General features: G+C 41.1%; 2 protein-coding genes and 1 pseudogene across 2 annotated transcripts; all 3 read left to right on the forward strand.

The window, feature by feature from the left end:
• Positions 1–3469: 3469 nt before the first annotated feature.
• On the forward strand, positions 3470–4384 carry LOC126788663 (probable LRR receptor-like serine/threonine-protein kinase At3g47570). The gene has a single exon (XM_050514674.1). It carries the CDS (start codon positions 3626–3628, stop codon positions 4382–4384), a length of 759 nt encoding a protein of 252 aa, XP_050370631.1. The 5' UTR covers positions 3470–3625.
• A 48-nt stretch (positions 4385–4432) lies between these two features.
• On the forward strand, positions 4433–6764 carry LOC126787166 (probable LRR receptor-like serine/threonine-protein kinase At3g47570). The gene is made up of 2 exons (XM_050513088.1): positions 4433–6305; positions 6418–6764. The coding sequence occupies exons 1-2, from the start codon at positions 4433–4435 to the stop codon at positions 6762–6764; spliced, it is 2220 nt and encodes a 739-aa protein (XP_050369045.1).
• Positions 6765–9929: 3165 nt separating this feature from the next.
• Positions 9930–15272, forward strand: LOC126787167 (probable LRR receptor-like serine/threonine-protein kinase At3g47570; annotated as a pseudogene).
• The last annotated feature ends 1751 nt before the right edge of the window (positions 15273–17023 follow it).

The raw sequence follows: 17023 nt of genomic DNA on the forward strand, positions 1-17023 counted from the left end.
TATATGGCTAATGGTTAAAATTCTAGGTTCCTATTGTTTTTTTATCTTTCTAGTTTCGTTTGTGGGAAGATTTGGAACCTCATCAATTGTTTGTTTAATTCATATCTACAAGGGTGAAGAATCTCAATTGCTCAATAAAGGTATCTGTATAGTGCTAAAATCGAACCAGGTATGCTCTCAGTAAAATACACTAGCCTTTTGGTATCTTAATTTAACTTGATTTGTTTTTATCATTGTCATTGTTATTGAGTTTATTTGCAGTCAATTTGCTAATGCATGTATTGTGGCACCTTGATTTTCTTTCTAGATTCATATGAAGTTTCAGATTTATTTTTTCTTACAATAAGTTATAATTACTCTTAGTTGTGTGTGTTTCATTTTTAGACATTGCTTGCATAAGTATTGCTTGAATTTAAAAATGATTGACAAAGAGTGGGTGTGGCTTCCCAGGTAATAAACCACGCTTAATTTTTCTAGTCACCAATAGTTGAAAGTAACTTATTGTTAGTGTAAAAACAAGAATCCTATCAAGTGCAAGTTGTTCAATTGGAGTGGAAATGAGGAAATAGTAGTTACTGAAGGTTGTTGGTTCTCTAATGATCCAAAAGAGCTTGTTAATTATATTACAACAAAATTGGTTTTTCATAGCATTAATTGATAGCGTTTATGTTGTAAGTGCTATAGACTGCCTCTCCCGGCGTCTCTGCCTCGAGTGACTGCCTCTCCCGGCGACCTCTCTCGCTCTCTCAAATCTGTTTCTTCATAAGGTTGGGACTATTGTTTACATTCTGATTGTTCAGTTTTGTTTTCAGTCCATATATTCATGTTTATATATAGGATTTCCCATTATTGGTGTTGTTGTTTTTTGTATTATGTCATATATTCATGGCTCTAGGATCTGCTCTGATTATTGGTGTTGTTGTTTTCTGTTTTTGCAGCAATATTGCATTAGTCTATAGTTGAAGATGATCATCTCCTTCAAGTCATGTAATGCAGCAAAATTGGTTTTTGTTGTTGTTGTTGTTATTGTGTACTATGTTTAATTTCTAGTTGTCCATGTTGGAATATATTAAAACTCTATTCTCAGATGGAACATTTGTGTTGAATTAGTTATGTATCATTTTGAACCTTTAAATGAAGTATGTGCTTGTATGGTTGTCATAATTTGAAGCTGATTTTGTTTCAATCTTGAAGGTTTATATGACATAACTAAAAAGAGCTATAAGAAGTGAACAATATATTGCTTAAAATTGACAGTTGAATGACGCCATTCGTTGAAATGCTATTATAGGAATCAAAACGCTATCGAATGTAAGACAGTAGCACTGGTTAAACGCTATGAATAGAAACAAACTTACAACGTTTTACGAATTGCTATGGAAGATATTTTTCATAGTTGTACATAAACGCTGTTGTAGACTTTTTTATAGCAACATGAAAACACTATTATTGGATGTCTTTTAATAGCGATTCCCGAAGCGCTATGTAAAGCTGCAAACCTATAACGGGCACTGACATAGTACTTCTTAAAACGCTATGAGACAGTCTCATAGTGATTTTCAGCCGCTATGAATGATGTCTTATGGTGTAGTGTATCAACGGTACGGATGCCAATTTGTAGGCCTCATCATTTAGCCCGCAGAGACCCGCAAGCCCTATGGGTTTTTACCCGGCCCGCCAAAGCCCGCTTCCGTGAGTAGAGGGCCGGACTTAGATTAGAGAAGTGAAATCCGGCCCGGCCCGCCAAAAGCCAGCAAGGGCCGGCCCGTAAAACCCCCCCAAATAATAAAATATTATACATACATATTTTATTAGATTTAAAATAAAACTATCGCATTATGAAGCAAGTATATGAATGTAACTTCTCGGGATCAATCAACATCAACCGATATGATCGATATTTATATTTAGTAACCCAGAAAAATTTCATCCAATTCAGACCTCATCTGACCGTCGAAATTTCTGATAAACCGAAAACAACACTAATATGCCATAAAGGAAGACCTATTACCAAAATGCGAACACCAAAAACCATTTGCATATCTGAAACCACCTAATTTTTGTCACCGATTGTGTGCGGTCACACCAAGGAAACCCACTTGGCAAAGCCCCAGTCAATAGGGATATTAATATGTCAAAACGTCTATTTTTTAGTTGACCGTAGGTACGGACGGTCAAACAATATCCAAAACGTACGAAATTTTTACGGGTTCCCTAAATATATATACTGATCACATCTGCTGGTGTCGATCGACCATATTTTGAACTGGAGTTATCCCAATCTCATCTCTCTTACCCATACCACAAACCCAAACCCCACCGCCCCATTCTCCAATGCTCCACCACCGCCGCCACCACCTCCAAGCAAAGGTCAAAAGCCAAAACTCAAAAGTACCATGATTAACCAAATCAAACAAATTCATGGGTGAGTCTAGATAAGTATCGAGGTTGGGTTTCTATTAATTGCCTGGATTATGTAAGTTTGATGCAATCAAGCTTTTCAAAAATGGTTAAAATTGGGGAGATTTTGGGGGAAAAGATGAGAGAGACGACTTGGAGGCCTTTCTTCTAATTACAGTTCAAAACAACTTCGTTTGGGTTTCTCATAATTAATGAGAGGCTAAATGTCGTCGTTTTGATATAGAATGTTAATCAATGATCAATTGAATTAATTAAATTACAATTAATTCAATTCAAAGACTTCGAAAAAATCCTAAATTCAACCGAATAAAACTAATAATTTTGAAGCTAAATTAAATTATAATAAATATATAATTATAATAATTAATTCATAATGTGGCATTTCTATATCTAAACTATAAATCATACACCATAACACATTAACAATTATACAATTCATATGTTATCAGTACATATTTTTAGGCATCACGTAAAAAATTCATTCAATTTAAACACCGTTTAACCATCCACTACTAGAACAAAACCCTAAAGTGACGAAATATTTTCGTCACCTACGAGCATTATTCGTCACCTAAGAAGTTACGTGACGAAAATTTCGTCACCTAAGAGTCGTGATTGAAGAACTTAAGTGACGAAATAAAGTGATTCGTCACTATACCGGGAACTTACACCATGATTTCTTTTTCGTCTCTATCATTATAAGGTGACGAGACTTTTTCGTCACCTAAGAAACATATTTAGTTATTTAAGTTCTTAAGTGGCGATACTATTTTATCATGGAACTATTTTATCCACCGTAAGAAGTCAGTCATCTGCAAAGCGACGACGACTATATATACTTGTGGCGGGAGACCTCTCATCTTCTTGACCTCTTGTGTATGGAAAAACAGTTGATGTAGTCTTGACAATACTCCTATGGGACTTGCCAATTCAAAGTTGATCTTCTCGACACCTTTCATGATATGGATATTAATTTTTGAACTTCATATATACTGGCGAACCCTCACTGGTAATTTGTTTATATTGAAAGCAAAGACCATGGGTCAATGCATGGTGACTTCAAAGTGTACCCCAGTCAATACTCTTGCTCCTATGACCTGGGGTCCTCCTTGAGCATGTCTTAAATGGAACTTGCAACTTCCACAAGCAAATACCCATGACACCGTCACCGTGACACGATCTTTCTCAAGCAAGTTCGAACAGAATGCGGGTTTTGGCGGTGGAAGTGGCAATCATAATATTATGCTCTCTTTCAAATCCTATATTCGTTTCCTCTAGGCTGAAAGGAAATGATACCGATAGGCTTGCACTTCTAGCGATCAAAGGCATCATTCAGCATGATCCCAACCGCGTCATGAGCTCCTGGAACAACTCCATTCACTTTTGCTTATGGCATGGTATTGCTTGCAGTTCAAGGCATCGTCAAAGAGTCACCGTGCTGAACCTCAACTCACAAGACCTGGCTGGCTCCATATCCCCTCACATAGGAAATCTGAGCTTTCTAAAGGAACTTCGCCTCTTTAACAACAGCTTCACCCACAAAATTCCTCCACAAATTGGGCAGTTGCGTAGGTTACTTGTACTATCTTTATCGAATAACTCATTTACTGGCCCTATTCCAGCCAACATATCCAATTGCTTCAACCTCGACCTTCTCTCTTTGAGTTACAACAAGTTGTCGGGTGAAATCCCTTCCAGTCTTGGTCTCTTGTCTAAGCTTCAGTTCCTTATTTTGTTTACTAATAATTTAACGGGAGAAATCCCTCCTTCCTTGGGGAACCTTTCATCTCTTATATCATTTGCTGCTTATAGCAACAACTTGGTGGGGAGCATCCCCAGCTCTCTAGGCCAATTGAATATGTTATACTTTCTAGCGTTGGGCCAAAATGAGTTTTCCTGTACCATCCCTCCTTCCATTTACAACCTTTCTAATATTGGTGTTTTTTCTGTGGGTGCAAACTGAATAAAGGGTAGCATTCCCGCACACTTGGGTACTGCTTTCCCTAACCTCATGAAGTACCACATTGACGACAATGAATTTACTGGGGCTATTCCGTCGTCAATATCCAATGCAACAAGTCTAGTCTGGTTCCTTATTGGAGCTAACCATCTTACTGGACAAGTGCCCAATATGCAACATCTTCATAACCTCACTTTGTTCTCGGTCGAATTCAATCATCTTGGAAGCGGTAAACAAGGCGACTTGAGGTTTGTCTCGGAGTTGACGAATGCCACACAGTTAAGATGGTTGGTTGCAGGCACGAACAATTTCGGTGGAACATCGCCCACATCAATATCTAATCTCTCAACCAGTCTTGAACTGCTCTGGGTTGATCAAAACCAACTGCATGGAAGCATTCCAAATGATTTTGGAAATCTTGTGAATTTGCAATTATTCATTTTGTCCAACAACTTCTTCACAGGTAGTATACCCGCTGACATTGGGAAGCTTTCAACTCTTGGGGAATTGGATCTTCACTCCAACAAATTATCAGGAAGCATCCCATCTTCTCTCGGAAATTTATCCTTGTTGTTGGCCAATCTTCACTTGCAAGAAAATAATCTTAGTGGCAGCATTTCTTTGAGTCTAGGGAAATGCCACGGATTGGTGCAATTGGACCTTTCTCAAAATAGCTTAAATGGTACAATACCCCAGCAACTACTTACTAACCTCCTCTCCTTATCAATTTCTCTCAACTTGTCCAGAAACCACTTTGTCGGTTCCCTTCCACTGGAGATCTGCAAGTTGAGGAATCTAGGAGCACTTGATGTTTCTGACAACATGTTATCTGGAGTGATTCCTAATAGCCTCCGTGATTGTGAGATGTTGGAAGTGCTACACTTGCAAGGTAATTTTTTCGACGGGCTCATTCCTTCATCTATGAAGGACTTGAGAAGCCTTCGAGATTTGGACATGTCTCGAAACAATTTTTCAGGACATATTCCACAGTTCTTCGGGGGCCTTAGAAACTTGCAGAAGCTGAACATATCCTTCAACCACTTATGGGGGGAAGTACCAATTGAAGGTGTTTTTAAGAATGCAAGTGCAGCATCAGTTGTTGGAAACACCGCATTGTGCGGAGGTGTTGCAGAGCTTCCACTTCCTCGGTGCAGATCTCAAGTGTTTAAACCAAGCGGTTTGTCTCATACCATGAAAATAGTTGTGTCTTTGGTATCTGGGATTACTCTCTTGGTAATTGCTATGGTGTTGTTCTCTGTACTTCATCGCAAGAAAACAAAAAAGTTGAGTACTTTGGAGAATTCTGTTTTGCAAATTTCATATGCAACTCTCCTAAAAGCAACCGATGGATTTTCTTCCACTAATTTGATTGGTGTGGGTGGTTTTGGTTCGGTGTACAAAGGAATTCTCGATCTGGATAAAGTTGTCGCTGTTAAGGTACTCAATATGTTACACAGGGGAGCTTCAAAGAGTTTCATAGCTGAATGTGAAGCATTGAGAAATATCAGACATCGAAATCTGGTCAAGATTATAACTGCATGCTCGAGTGTTGATTTTCATGGAAATGATTTCAAGGCACTAGTTTATGAATTCATGGAGAATGGGAGCTTAGAAGACTGGTTGCATTTTCATCCAACCACTGGAATTGAAGAAGGAATGGATGCACCCAAAACTTTAAGTTTTGTCCAGAGGCTTGATATCGCTATCGATTTGGCTTCCGCATTGGACTATTTACACGATCATTGTGAAACACCAATAGTGCATTGTGATCTCAAACCAAGTAATGTTCTTTTGGATAGAGAGCTTACTGGACATGTTTCCGACTTTGGACTGGCAAGATTTCTGTCAAAATTGATAGATAACATTTCTGGAACTGAATCAAGCTCCATTGGAATAAGAGGAACGGTCGGTTATGCTGCTCCAGGTAATTGTCCTCATACCATTTGCAAATTTACCGTCTTTATTAATTGTTACATACTTCATGAAGAAAAAACAGTTTGTCTTGACAAACGTTTGTGATAATGTCTTAATGCTAGAGTACGGCATGGGAAGTGATGTGTCAACATATGGGGATGTATACAGCTTCGGCATTCTCTTGTTAGAAATGTTTACTGGGAAGAGACCCACTGATCCTATGTTCAGTGACGGCTTAAATCTTCATAACTTTGTGAAGATGACTCTACCTGAACATGTTGAAGAGATTACAGATCCACTACTTAAAGCTCACGACCAGACCATCACAAGAAAACATAAAATTGACGAGTGCTTAATTTTGCTATTTGGAATTGGAATTGCTTGTTCCGCTGAATCCCCATCAAACCGGAAGGATATGAGTGATGCCGTAACTGAATTGCACTCTATTAGGAACAAACTTCTTGGCTAGATCCTCACAAAATACTGTTTTGTGAGGCATTTTATATATGCTTGTTGTCTTCATCTATTTTATTTTTAGGTTGTCATATGCAGTCTTTCAACTGTTGTTGTTACTTGATCAAAAAAACTGTTGTTGTTACTACTACTGTAGTTTATTTCGAGCGCGATTTTGTGTTTGACGCTTCAGACTCCATTAATGTAATAATAAGAATAAGGAGTATATGATATCATGTATACAAGCTAGCTCTTATTGTATTCTGGAAACATGTGATCACAGCTTGTTCATACATCAGGAGTGGACAAACTCTCTGATGGTTGTGAGTAATTGAAGTTTGTCTTCGTTTTAGTATAGGCTATTCACTCTTTGTGTATTTGAAATGCTATACACTAACCATGAAGGCGGTACTACAGGCGGTTCATTGAAAATTATTCGGAAAAGATGACTCCCTTAACAGAGCTTTTGAATAAGGGAGTGGTGTGGAGTTGGAATGAAGGTTGTGAGGAAACCTTCCTAAATTTGAAACAGGCTGTTATGGAGGACCCCGTCCTTACCTTACCAGACTTGAGCAAACCATTTGAAGTGCAAACCGATGCATCTGATTTTGCTCTAGGAGGTGTCTTAATGCAACAAGGACACTCGGTAGCATATGAGAGCCACAAGCTCTCGCCCCCAGAAAGAAGATATACGGCCCATGAGAAAGAGATGTTAGCCGTGATTCATTGCTTGAGGACTTGGCGACACTACTTGTTGCGGTCGAAGTTCCTAGTCAAGACTGACAACTCTGCAGTGAGATACTTCCTGACACACCCAAAGTTAACTCAAAAACAAGCTCGATGGCAAGAGTTCCTCGCGGAGTTCGATTTTGAATTTGAGTACAAGGCCGGTCGCACCAATCAAGTTGCAGATGCCTTAAGTCGTAAGGCCGACCTTGCGGCCCTTCGTGTATTGGCTACTATGTCTGGCAGTGTAGTAGCTACAAATATTAAGGCAAGGATCAAGGAGAATCTAGAGAAGGATCCAGTAGCTCAAGCCCTTGTCAAGTTAGTAAAGGAAGGGAAAATCCGCATATTTTGGTTAGAGAATGACTTGTTGATGACAAAGAGGGGAAGGGTGTATGTTTCCCGGGCCGATGGGCTGCGAAGGATGCTCATGATGGAGTGTCATGACACCTTGTGGGCGGGTCACCCAGGATGGCAAAGAACCCACGCCCTCCTCAAGCAGGGTTACTATTGGCCACAAATGAGGGATGATGTGATGGAATACACCAAGACTTGCTTGACCTTCCAACAAGATAAAGTGGAGCGGCAAAAGACTCCAGGGGTTGCTAGAACCACTATCAGTACCTATCCGACCATGGGAAAGTGTCTCTTTAGATTTCATCACCAACTTACCTAAGGTTGGAGAGCTATCCGGCATCCTCGTAGTGGTTGACAGGTTCTCAAAGTATGCAACTTTTGTGCCAACCCCAAAACATTGCTCGGCCGAAGACACCGCGGCCCTTTTCTTCAAACATGTCGTGAAGTATTGGGGAGTACCGCAAAATGTTGTCAGTCACAGAGATACCAGATTTACAAGGTCATTCTGGACATAGTTGTTCAAGCTGCTGGGGTCAGAACTCAACATCTCTTCCAGTTATCACCCACAAACAGATGGATAAACCAAACGGTTCAACTTAATGCTGGAAGAGTACCTGAGGCACTTTGTCCAAGAAAACCAGAAGAATTGGGTGGAGTTGCTAGATGTAGCACAATTTTGTTTCAACTCGAAGAAGAGTTCAGCCACCAACAATAGTGCTTTCGAGATAGTTAATGGTCAACAACCACTCCTACCGCACACCGTGCATGAGGTGTACAGGGGGAAACAATCCCCGTGCTTTCAACTTCACCAAAGAGTGAAAGGCAAATGCCGAGATTGCTCAAGCTTACTTAGAGAAGGCAGTGGGGAGGATGAAGAAATGGGCAGATCAAGGCCGGCAACCTAGAGCCTTCCAGGAAGGGGACATGGTGCTTGTTAAGCTTCTCCCCGAACAACTCAAATTCCTCTGTTCCAAAGATAAGCGATTGTTCAGGAAATATGAAGGCATGCTTCCGGTCATCTCAAAAGTAGGAAAGTGTTCATACAAGATCGCCATACCACCATGGATGAAAGTTCACCCAGTGTTCCATGTCAGCAACCTCAAGCCGCACCATCCCAACAAGGAAGACCAAGCCTGCTAGAGAACTTGTGGAGATCAGATCAAGCAAGCCAAAGGAGGTCGAGGAGATTTTAGCCGAAAGAGTTGTTAGCACGTTCAAGAGTCAGGGGCGAAACCAAGCAGTTTAAGAGCGATCACGCCAGCAGTACTTGGTGAAGTGGAAGGGGTTTGGAGATGAAGAAGTAAGCTGGGAGAATGTGGAGGCACTGAAGAAGTTCAAGCAGAAGATTGAAGACTTCAACTCAAAGGCAGTCGTCGAGAGCTCCGACAGCTTTAGTGGGGGAGGATGTTAGGAGCAGCACTTGTAAGGCCGCAAGCAACCTTGTCCAAGGTCATGAGTCATGTCTACGGCCGGTTGTTTGCGTGCTAGTGGCAGTATTGTAATTTATATTTTCTGTAATTTCCTTTATTTAGTAGGCTCATGGTGAGAAGGTTTCATGTTTTCCCCTGCCAAGTCTAATTTTGCAAAATATGCTATTATAGAGAAGGGTTCCTAGGCGGCGACGGTTGGCCTACGGAACTAATATAGGTAAGCACATGTACTTGCGCCTCCCTTAACGTCTTACCATCAATAAAGAGATGAATTATTCAATTATCTGCGCCCCGTGAGATCATTCTTGTTGTCTATTCAATTGTTCATGAGATTGCCAAACAACTATAAAAACTGTGTTCTTGCTTGCCACTAACATCGTGTGGTTTCCATTGTCCCTTACAAGGTACTCACTTGGCTTACTTGCTACTCGTTCATCGATTAGCAAGTGCCGCACGGTCCGCTTGTGCTCTACAAAAGTCGGCCCGTGACACATAGCCTAAACCTATCCTTCAATCAATTATGGGGGGAAGTACCAACTGAAGGTGCTTTTAAGAATGCAAGTGTAACATCAGTTGTTGGCAACACCGCACTCTCTGGGGGAATTGCAGATCTTCGACTTCCTGGATGCAAATCTCAAGTGTCTAAAGCAAGAGTTTTATCTCGTACAATGAAAATAGTTGTGTCTTTAGTATCCAGATCCACTCCCTTGGTAATAGCTTTAGTGCTATTCTTTTTACTCCATCATAAGAAAAGGAAAGCAGTCAAGTTGAGCACACTGGAGAACTCTATTTTGCAAGTCTCGTACGATACGCTCGTAAAAGCAACTGATGAGTTTTCTTCCACTAATTGGATTGGTGAGGGTGGTTTTGGTTCTTTGTACAAAGGTGTTCTTGAACTTGATAAAGTTGTAGCTGTAAAAGTACTTAACATGTTACACCGGGGAGCCTCAAAGAGTTTCACAGCTGAATGTGAAGCACTAAGAAATATCAAACATCGAAATCTTGTCAAGATTATAACTGCATGCTCAAATATTGATTTTCGTGGAAATGATTTCAAAGCTCTCGTTTATGAATTCATGGAAAATGGGAGTTTAGAAGATTGGTTGCACGTTCATCCAACCACTGGAATTGTAGAGGAAATAGATGCAGCCAAACCTTTATGTCTTGTCCAGAGGCTTGATATCGCCATTCATGTGGCTTCCGCATTGGATTATCTTCATAATCATTGTGAAACACCAATAGTTCATTGTGATCTCAAACCAAGTAATGTTCTTTTGGACAGAGAGTTTATTGGACATGTTTCTGACTTTGGACTGGCCAAATTTCTCTCAAAAGTGACTGATAAAGATTCCAGAACTCAATCAGCTCTGTTGGAATAAGAGGATCGGTTGGTTATGCTGCTCCAGGTAACTATCCACTTATCTTTTGCAGATTTTTGGACTTCTTCACGGGTTACATTTGTCTTCACTAGCTATATTTTTATGTTATGTCATGGTTCTGGTGATAACTTTTTTTTATATTGCTTAAACCGTAGAGTACGGCACGGGAAGTGTGGTGTCGACATATGGAGATGTATACAGCTTCGGCATTCTCTTGTTAGAAATGTTTACTGGGAAGAGGTCAACCGATCCTATGTTCAATGACAGCTTGAATCTTCATAATTTTGTGAAGATGGCTCTACCTGAGCATGTTGAGAAGATTACAGATTCACTTCTACTAAAAGTTTTCTTCCTTTTGAATTAATTAATTCTGATGTTTGGGGACCCTCTAAAGAGTCTATTGTGTCAGAAATGCGATATTTTGTGTCATTCATTGATGATTGCACCCGTCTTTCATGGATTGTTCTTCTTAAAAATAAAGATGAGGTTTTTCCCGCTTTTTGTGCCTTCTATACCTTTGTCCAAACACAATATAATGCCACCATTCGAGTTCTTCGTTCTGATAATGGGGGGGGGGAATATGTGAATCATGTCTTTCAGGAGTTCTTTAACACACACGGAATTGTTCATCAAACAACGTGTCCTTACACACCTGAGTAAAATGGGGTTTCTGAAAGAAAAAATCGTCATTTACTTAATATGGCTCAGTGTATTTTTTTTAGTGCCAATATGCCTAAATACCTTTAGGGTGATGCTGTCATTACTTCCGCCCACCTCATTAATCGTCTTCCATCTCGTGTCCTTCAAGGAAAAGTTTCCTATGAGGTACTTGCATCTCATGTCTCATTACCCTCTTTTCATAATCTTTCTGCCCGTGTTTTCGGTTGTGTTTCTTTTGTTCATCTTCCACAACATCAGCGTTCTAAGTTGGATGCTCGGGCAGTTAAATGTGTGTTTGTTGGGTACGAAGGACATCAGAAAGGGTACCGGTGGTATCATCCACCTACCCTGAAGTACTATGTCACTATGGATGTTACATTTTTTGAGGACATGAGTTATTTTTCCTCTTCTGATACTGCTCTTCAGGGGGAGAATTCATATTTTGAAGAGCTGTATCATGGAGAGGGAGAGACCAGTGAGTTAGTCGATATGGTAACATGTTCCGTTGAGATTACCAATGTGTCAGCTACACAGGCATCACCGGAGGTCATCACTCGAGAGATTCAGGCACCAGAAGCTGACAACACAACTGCCCCTCATGTTTCCCGTACAGCTGTTTATACCCCTGACCAAAGCTCTCCTGGTACAGAAGATCACTCATCTGAGGTTAGTCATTCTATGAGGGATAATAGTAGACAATATGTTTTGCCAAATAGGTCCACTCGGGGTCAACCAACAAAAAAATATGAACCTACCCTTCAGACTAAAGCAAAGTATCTTGTGGCAAATTTTATATATACCAAAAGATTATCTAAGTCATATGAGTCATTTGTGAATCAAATATCTACTGTATCAGTACCTAACAAAGTGCAGGATGCATTGAGAGATCCAAAATAGAGGAAGAGATGGAAGCATTACAAAAGAACAATACTTGGGAGCTTGTACCTCCACCATATAGCAAGAAGACTGTAGGATGTCGTTTGGTGTTTACAGTGAAGCATAATCCAGATGGGTCAGTAAGCCGGTATAAAGCACGCCTAGTAGCGAAGGGGTTCACCCAGACATATGGCATAGACTATGATGAGACATTTGCACTTGTTGCAAAGATAAACACTATCCGGGTATTATTCTCTGTCGCTGCTAATTTGAACTGGCCACTTAGGCAGTTTGATGTTAAAAATGCATTCCTTCATGGAGAACTAACGGAGGAAGTATACATGGATCTTCCTCCTGGATATGTAGCCGCTTCTCCAAGTAACTCCGTATGCAGATTGAGAAAGTCTTTGTATGGTCTTAAACAGTCACCTCGTGTTTGGTTTGGAATATTCTCACAATTCATGAGGAAAATTGGCTATATGCAGAGTAATTCAGACCACACATTATTTCTCAAACACCAACAAGGGAAGGTAACAGCCATAATCATATATGTTGACGATATGGTAGTTACTGGTAATGATATTATTGAGGTGGACATATTACAGAAGCAGCTAGCCACAGAGTTTGAGATAAAGGACTAGGTACACTCAAGTATTTCTTGGGCATTGAGGTAGCCCGGGGAAGTGATGGTATCTATCTGTGTCAAAGGAAGTACATATTTGATCTACTAACGGAGACAAGTATGTTAGATTGCACTCCAATTGATACTCCTATTGAGCAGAACCATCGGTTAGCAGAGTACCCAGATCAAGTGTCCACTGACAAAACTCGTTATCAGAGGCTAGTTGGACGCCTGATTTATTTGTCACATACCAGACCAGATGTTGCGTATGCAATAAGTGTAGTGAGTCAGTTTATGCATAATCCGAGTGTGGATCACATGGATGCTGTTGTGAGGATTTTGAGGTACTTAAAGTCAGCTCCAGGGAGAGGAGTAATGTTTTCTAATCACAATAATATCCTTGAGATTTGTGGCTTTACAGATGCAGATTGGGCTGGAAATATTACAGATCGGAGATCCACATCAGGGTACTTTACCTTTGTTGGAGGTAATCTTGTTACGTGGAGGAGTAAAAAACAAAATGTGGTAGCACGATCTAGTGCTGAAGTAGAATACATAGGTATGGCTCAGGGAGTGTGCGAATTGTTATGGCTTAGAAATTTGCTACAAGATTTGGGTATTAAGCCTAAATGTGCTATGCAGCTGCACTATGACAACAAGGCAGCTATTTATATTTCATATAATCATGTGCAACATGATCGTACAAAACATGTGGAGTTTGATCGTCATTTTATAAAAGAGAAGTTAGACGCGAAGATCATTAGTTTTCCTTTTGTTTCTACAGAAGAGCAACTTGCTGATATGCTCACAAAAAGAGTGTCTAAAAGGGTCTTTTATGATTCACTTAGCAAGTTGGGCATGGTTGATATGTATGCACCAACTTGAGGGGGAGTGTCAACGTGAATCACGGAGTGAATCATGGAGTGTTTTGTGGGTAGACTAGTATATATGTAGGTGATCTGTGTATGAAAATAATCAAGCAATATAATCAAATTATTCAAGGGAAAAAGGTCACTGAGCACTGAGCGTCAGCGTTCAATTGGGGAACAGATATCAAATGATGAGATAAGACGGGTACATAAAGTACATTGTGAAGCTCTATGGTAGGAGTAATACGAACAGACCCTGTCCCTAACACCGGGAATGCCTCACCATTAGCATTAGTAACATAGGGTACGGGTGGAGGGGACAATTCGGTAAAATAAGATTTATCATAAGTCATATGATCAGATGCACCAGAATCAATAATCCATGTATCAAAACTAACAGAGTGAGAAATATTGAAAGCCATACCAATTTGACCACGGCCAACAATGGAGGCTGTAGGTGCTCCTCCAGCAGTATGATGATCATGCACAACCACACCATAGATATCTGGTTCCGGAACTAATTGAACATCAAGAAGCCTAGAGCTCTCCGTTTGGTGTCCAGAACCCATTGAAAAGAAACAATGTAAAAAAAATCAAGGATTAGACAGCCAAAAACACAAGAAATGGAGAACAATCTGTCGTCAATGCACCTACACCGTTGGTGAGTATGCACTGACTGAAGCTAACCGGACCGGGTCGGGTCGAGTTGACCGGGTCGGAGGCGGAATTGACCGGGTCGGGTCGAGTTGACCAGGTCGAAGGCAGAAATTCGCCGATTGATCTTGGATGTCGTCTTCGTCGTCGCTACGCCTCCGGAGGTATAGCGCGATCGTGGAGGAGAGGAGCGTCTCGAAGATCGCGTGGACAGAAGATCGCGTCTTCGTCGGAGCGCCTCAAAGATCGCGTCGTCATCGGAGCGCGGTCGTTTTTGGAGCGAGGAGGAGAGAGCAGCGGGGAGGTGCCTCAGGGTAACCACCGGAGCAGAAGACAAGCACCGAAGGTTAGGAGCGTCTCGAAGATCGCGTCGTCGTCGGAGCGAGGAGGGGAGAGCAGCGGGGAGGTGCCTCGGGGTAACCACTGGAGCATAGGTGGGCTTGGAGGAGAGGGCAGCGGAGATGGGGAGGAGACAGCAGCTGTGAAGCGGAGACGGGGAGGAGACAGCAGCCGTGACCACCGGAGCAGCACCGGAGCAAATAAGAACTTCTGCGTCGTCCTCGGCGAGACCGAAGTGCACCCAAAAACAAAATCCCAGAAAAAACAGAGACTCAGCTCTGATACCAACTTGAATAATTTGATTATATTGCCTGATTATTTTCATACACAGATCACCTACATATATACTAGCCTACCCACAAAACACTCCGTGAATCACGGGCGTGTTTCACGCTGACAGTAAACAGCTTCGGCATTCTCTTGTTAGAAATGTTTACTGGGAAGAGGTCAACCGATCCTATGTTCAATGACAGCTTGAATCTTCATAATTTTGTGAAGATGGCTCTACCTGAGCATGTTGAGAAGATTACAGATTCACTTCTTGAAGGAGGTTTTACCACTGCTGATGAAGCTGGCAATCAACCCATCAGAAGGCAGCAGAAAAATATATAGGGCTTAAAGCTGATATTCGGAATCGTAATTGGATGTTCTGTCGGATCCCCAGCGTACCGAAAGGACATGAGTGATGTGGTATTGGAATTGCACTCCATTAAGAACAATCTTCAAGACTAGAACCTCTTACATTAGAACTGTTTTGTGATGGCTTTTAAAAATAAGTTGTAAGACTGTGTCACATGTTTCCTTTGAAGTCTTCTTGTTACTACCATGTAAAATAATTTAGAGTGCAATTGTGTGTTTGACTTTTCTTGAGTCTTCATTGTAATAAAATGTTTAAGGAGTTTAAGTTTCATAGCTGCAAGAATCCTATACTTTATGCCATCCCTGAGTGAAATCTTTTCTGTACAGTTAATTTGGTCAAAGCTTTCAGTATGACTCTCATGCTCAGTTGAAATCAGGCACATCTGCATCACCAAAGGTTTAATATTTCCATGCAATGATAGGCTCTGTGTCGTTGGCAATTGTTTCACGGACTCGGCGACACCTCTGCCAACAAGCATTTTGCATGCATGCGCTGCTAGGCTTGCAATTGGCAATTTACTACAAGCTTCTCAAAGCTAGAAGGGCATGCGCTGCTAAGAGTAGCAAAGATCTGTTACTCAGTTCATCTTCGTGGTCATCATGCTGGAAGGCAATGGAGTTTTGCTTCCACATTGATGCAACAACTGCATTAGCATAATAAGGTGACTCTAGGGGCAAGAAGGTGTTAACATTAATGTAATTACTTTGATTGTTTAGCAGCATATAATCGGATCAATGGTAAATTCTGAAGTTTACTCTATAAGTGGACACAAGAATTATTTTATCAGAACAAATGGGGACAGCCCCGGCCTAAGGAAACCGCCGACAGCTCACTGACCTCCTCCTACGCCACCTCTACCAAAGCCAATCCCATTCCCACCTCAGCACCAACACTAACATCCTAGCCGTCAAGCTCACCTCTGTGCTCAAGGCTTGCGCCGGCCTTCTCTGAGTGACTGAGGCTGACAAGGTCCACTGCTTATCGCCCGTGTGTTTCAAGTTTGGGAAGTTTTGGGTTGCACTGAAGTTGTTCGACGAAATGCCCGTGAGAGATGTTGTCTCGTGGAACACTTTGGCTGCTTGGTATTGCTGGAGTTAGGAGGTTGGTGAGGCTAACAGAGTGTTTAACGCTATGGTAGAGAAGAGTTTGTTCTCTTGGTCGACGATGATCTGTGGATATAGTATGTGTTCTTATTTTCTTATATATTTTTTGGCTCAACTGCAAGTATGTGCTCTTCCATAGCCAAGATGTAGGATGTAGTTTTCTTTCAAGTTCGATGCCAATCCTTGTCTGCAGAACCAAACTTTGATGTGGTACGAATTCTTATTTGGCTACCATTCCTTATATTTTTGGTGACATTAGTGCATGTGGCACCTTGAGTGATATGCATAAACTGAGGAGAAACTCTGCATTTTGTTTATTAATGTCCTGGAAGGCTTTATGTCCCCTCAATGTCCTTTTGATAGTTAATGAAATAAGTCATGCGTGGGATGAGCTCCCAACTTGGCTGGGTTCCAAACCCCTTACAAAAATTGCACTCGTCCAAGAATGGAGATCAATGATTGCAGCTTTATTGTTTTAGTCTACAAGTCTGAAGATGGTTTTCTTATTGCATTGGGTGATAGTGATACTGCCTGAAACTCACTGAATAAGACTGATACGATAAATGCAACATCCGACAGAGGCAAATAGACGATATTGAACTACTGAAGGCCGAAGCATC

This window comes from Argentina anserina, chromosome 3, assembly GCF_933775445.1.
Source record: "Argentina anserina chromosome 3, drPotAnse1.1, whole genome shotgun sequence".
NCBI classification, from domain to species: domain Eukaryota; kingdom Viridiplantae; phylum Streptophyta; class Magnoliopsida; order Rosales; family Rosaceae; genus Argentina; species Argentina anserina.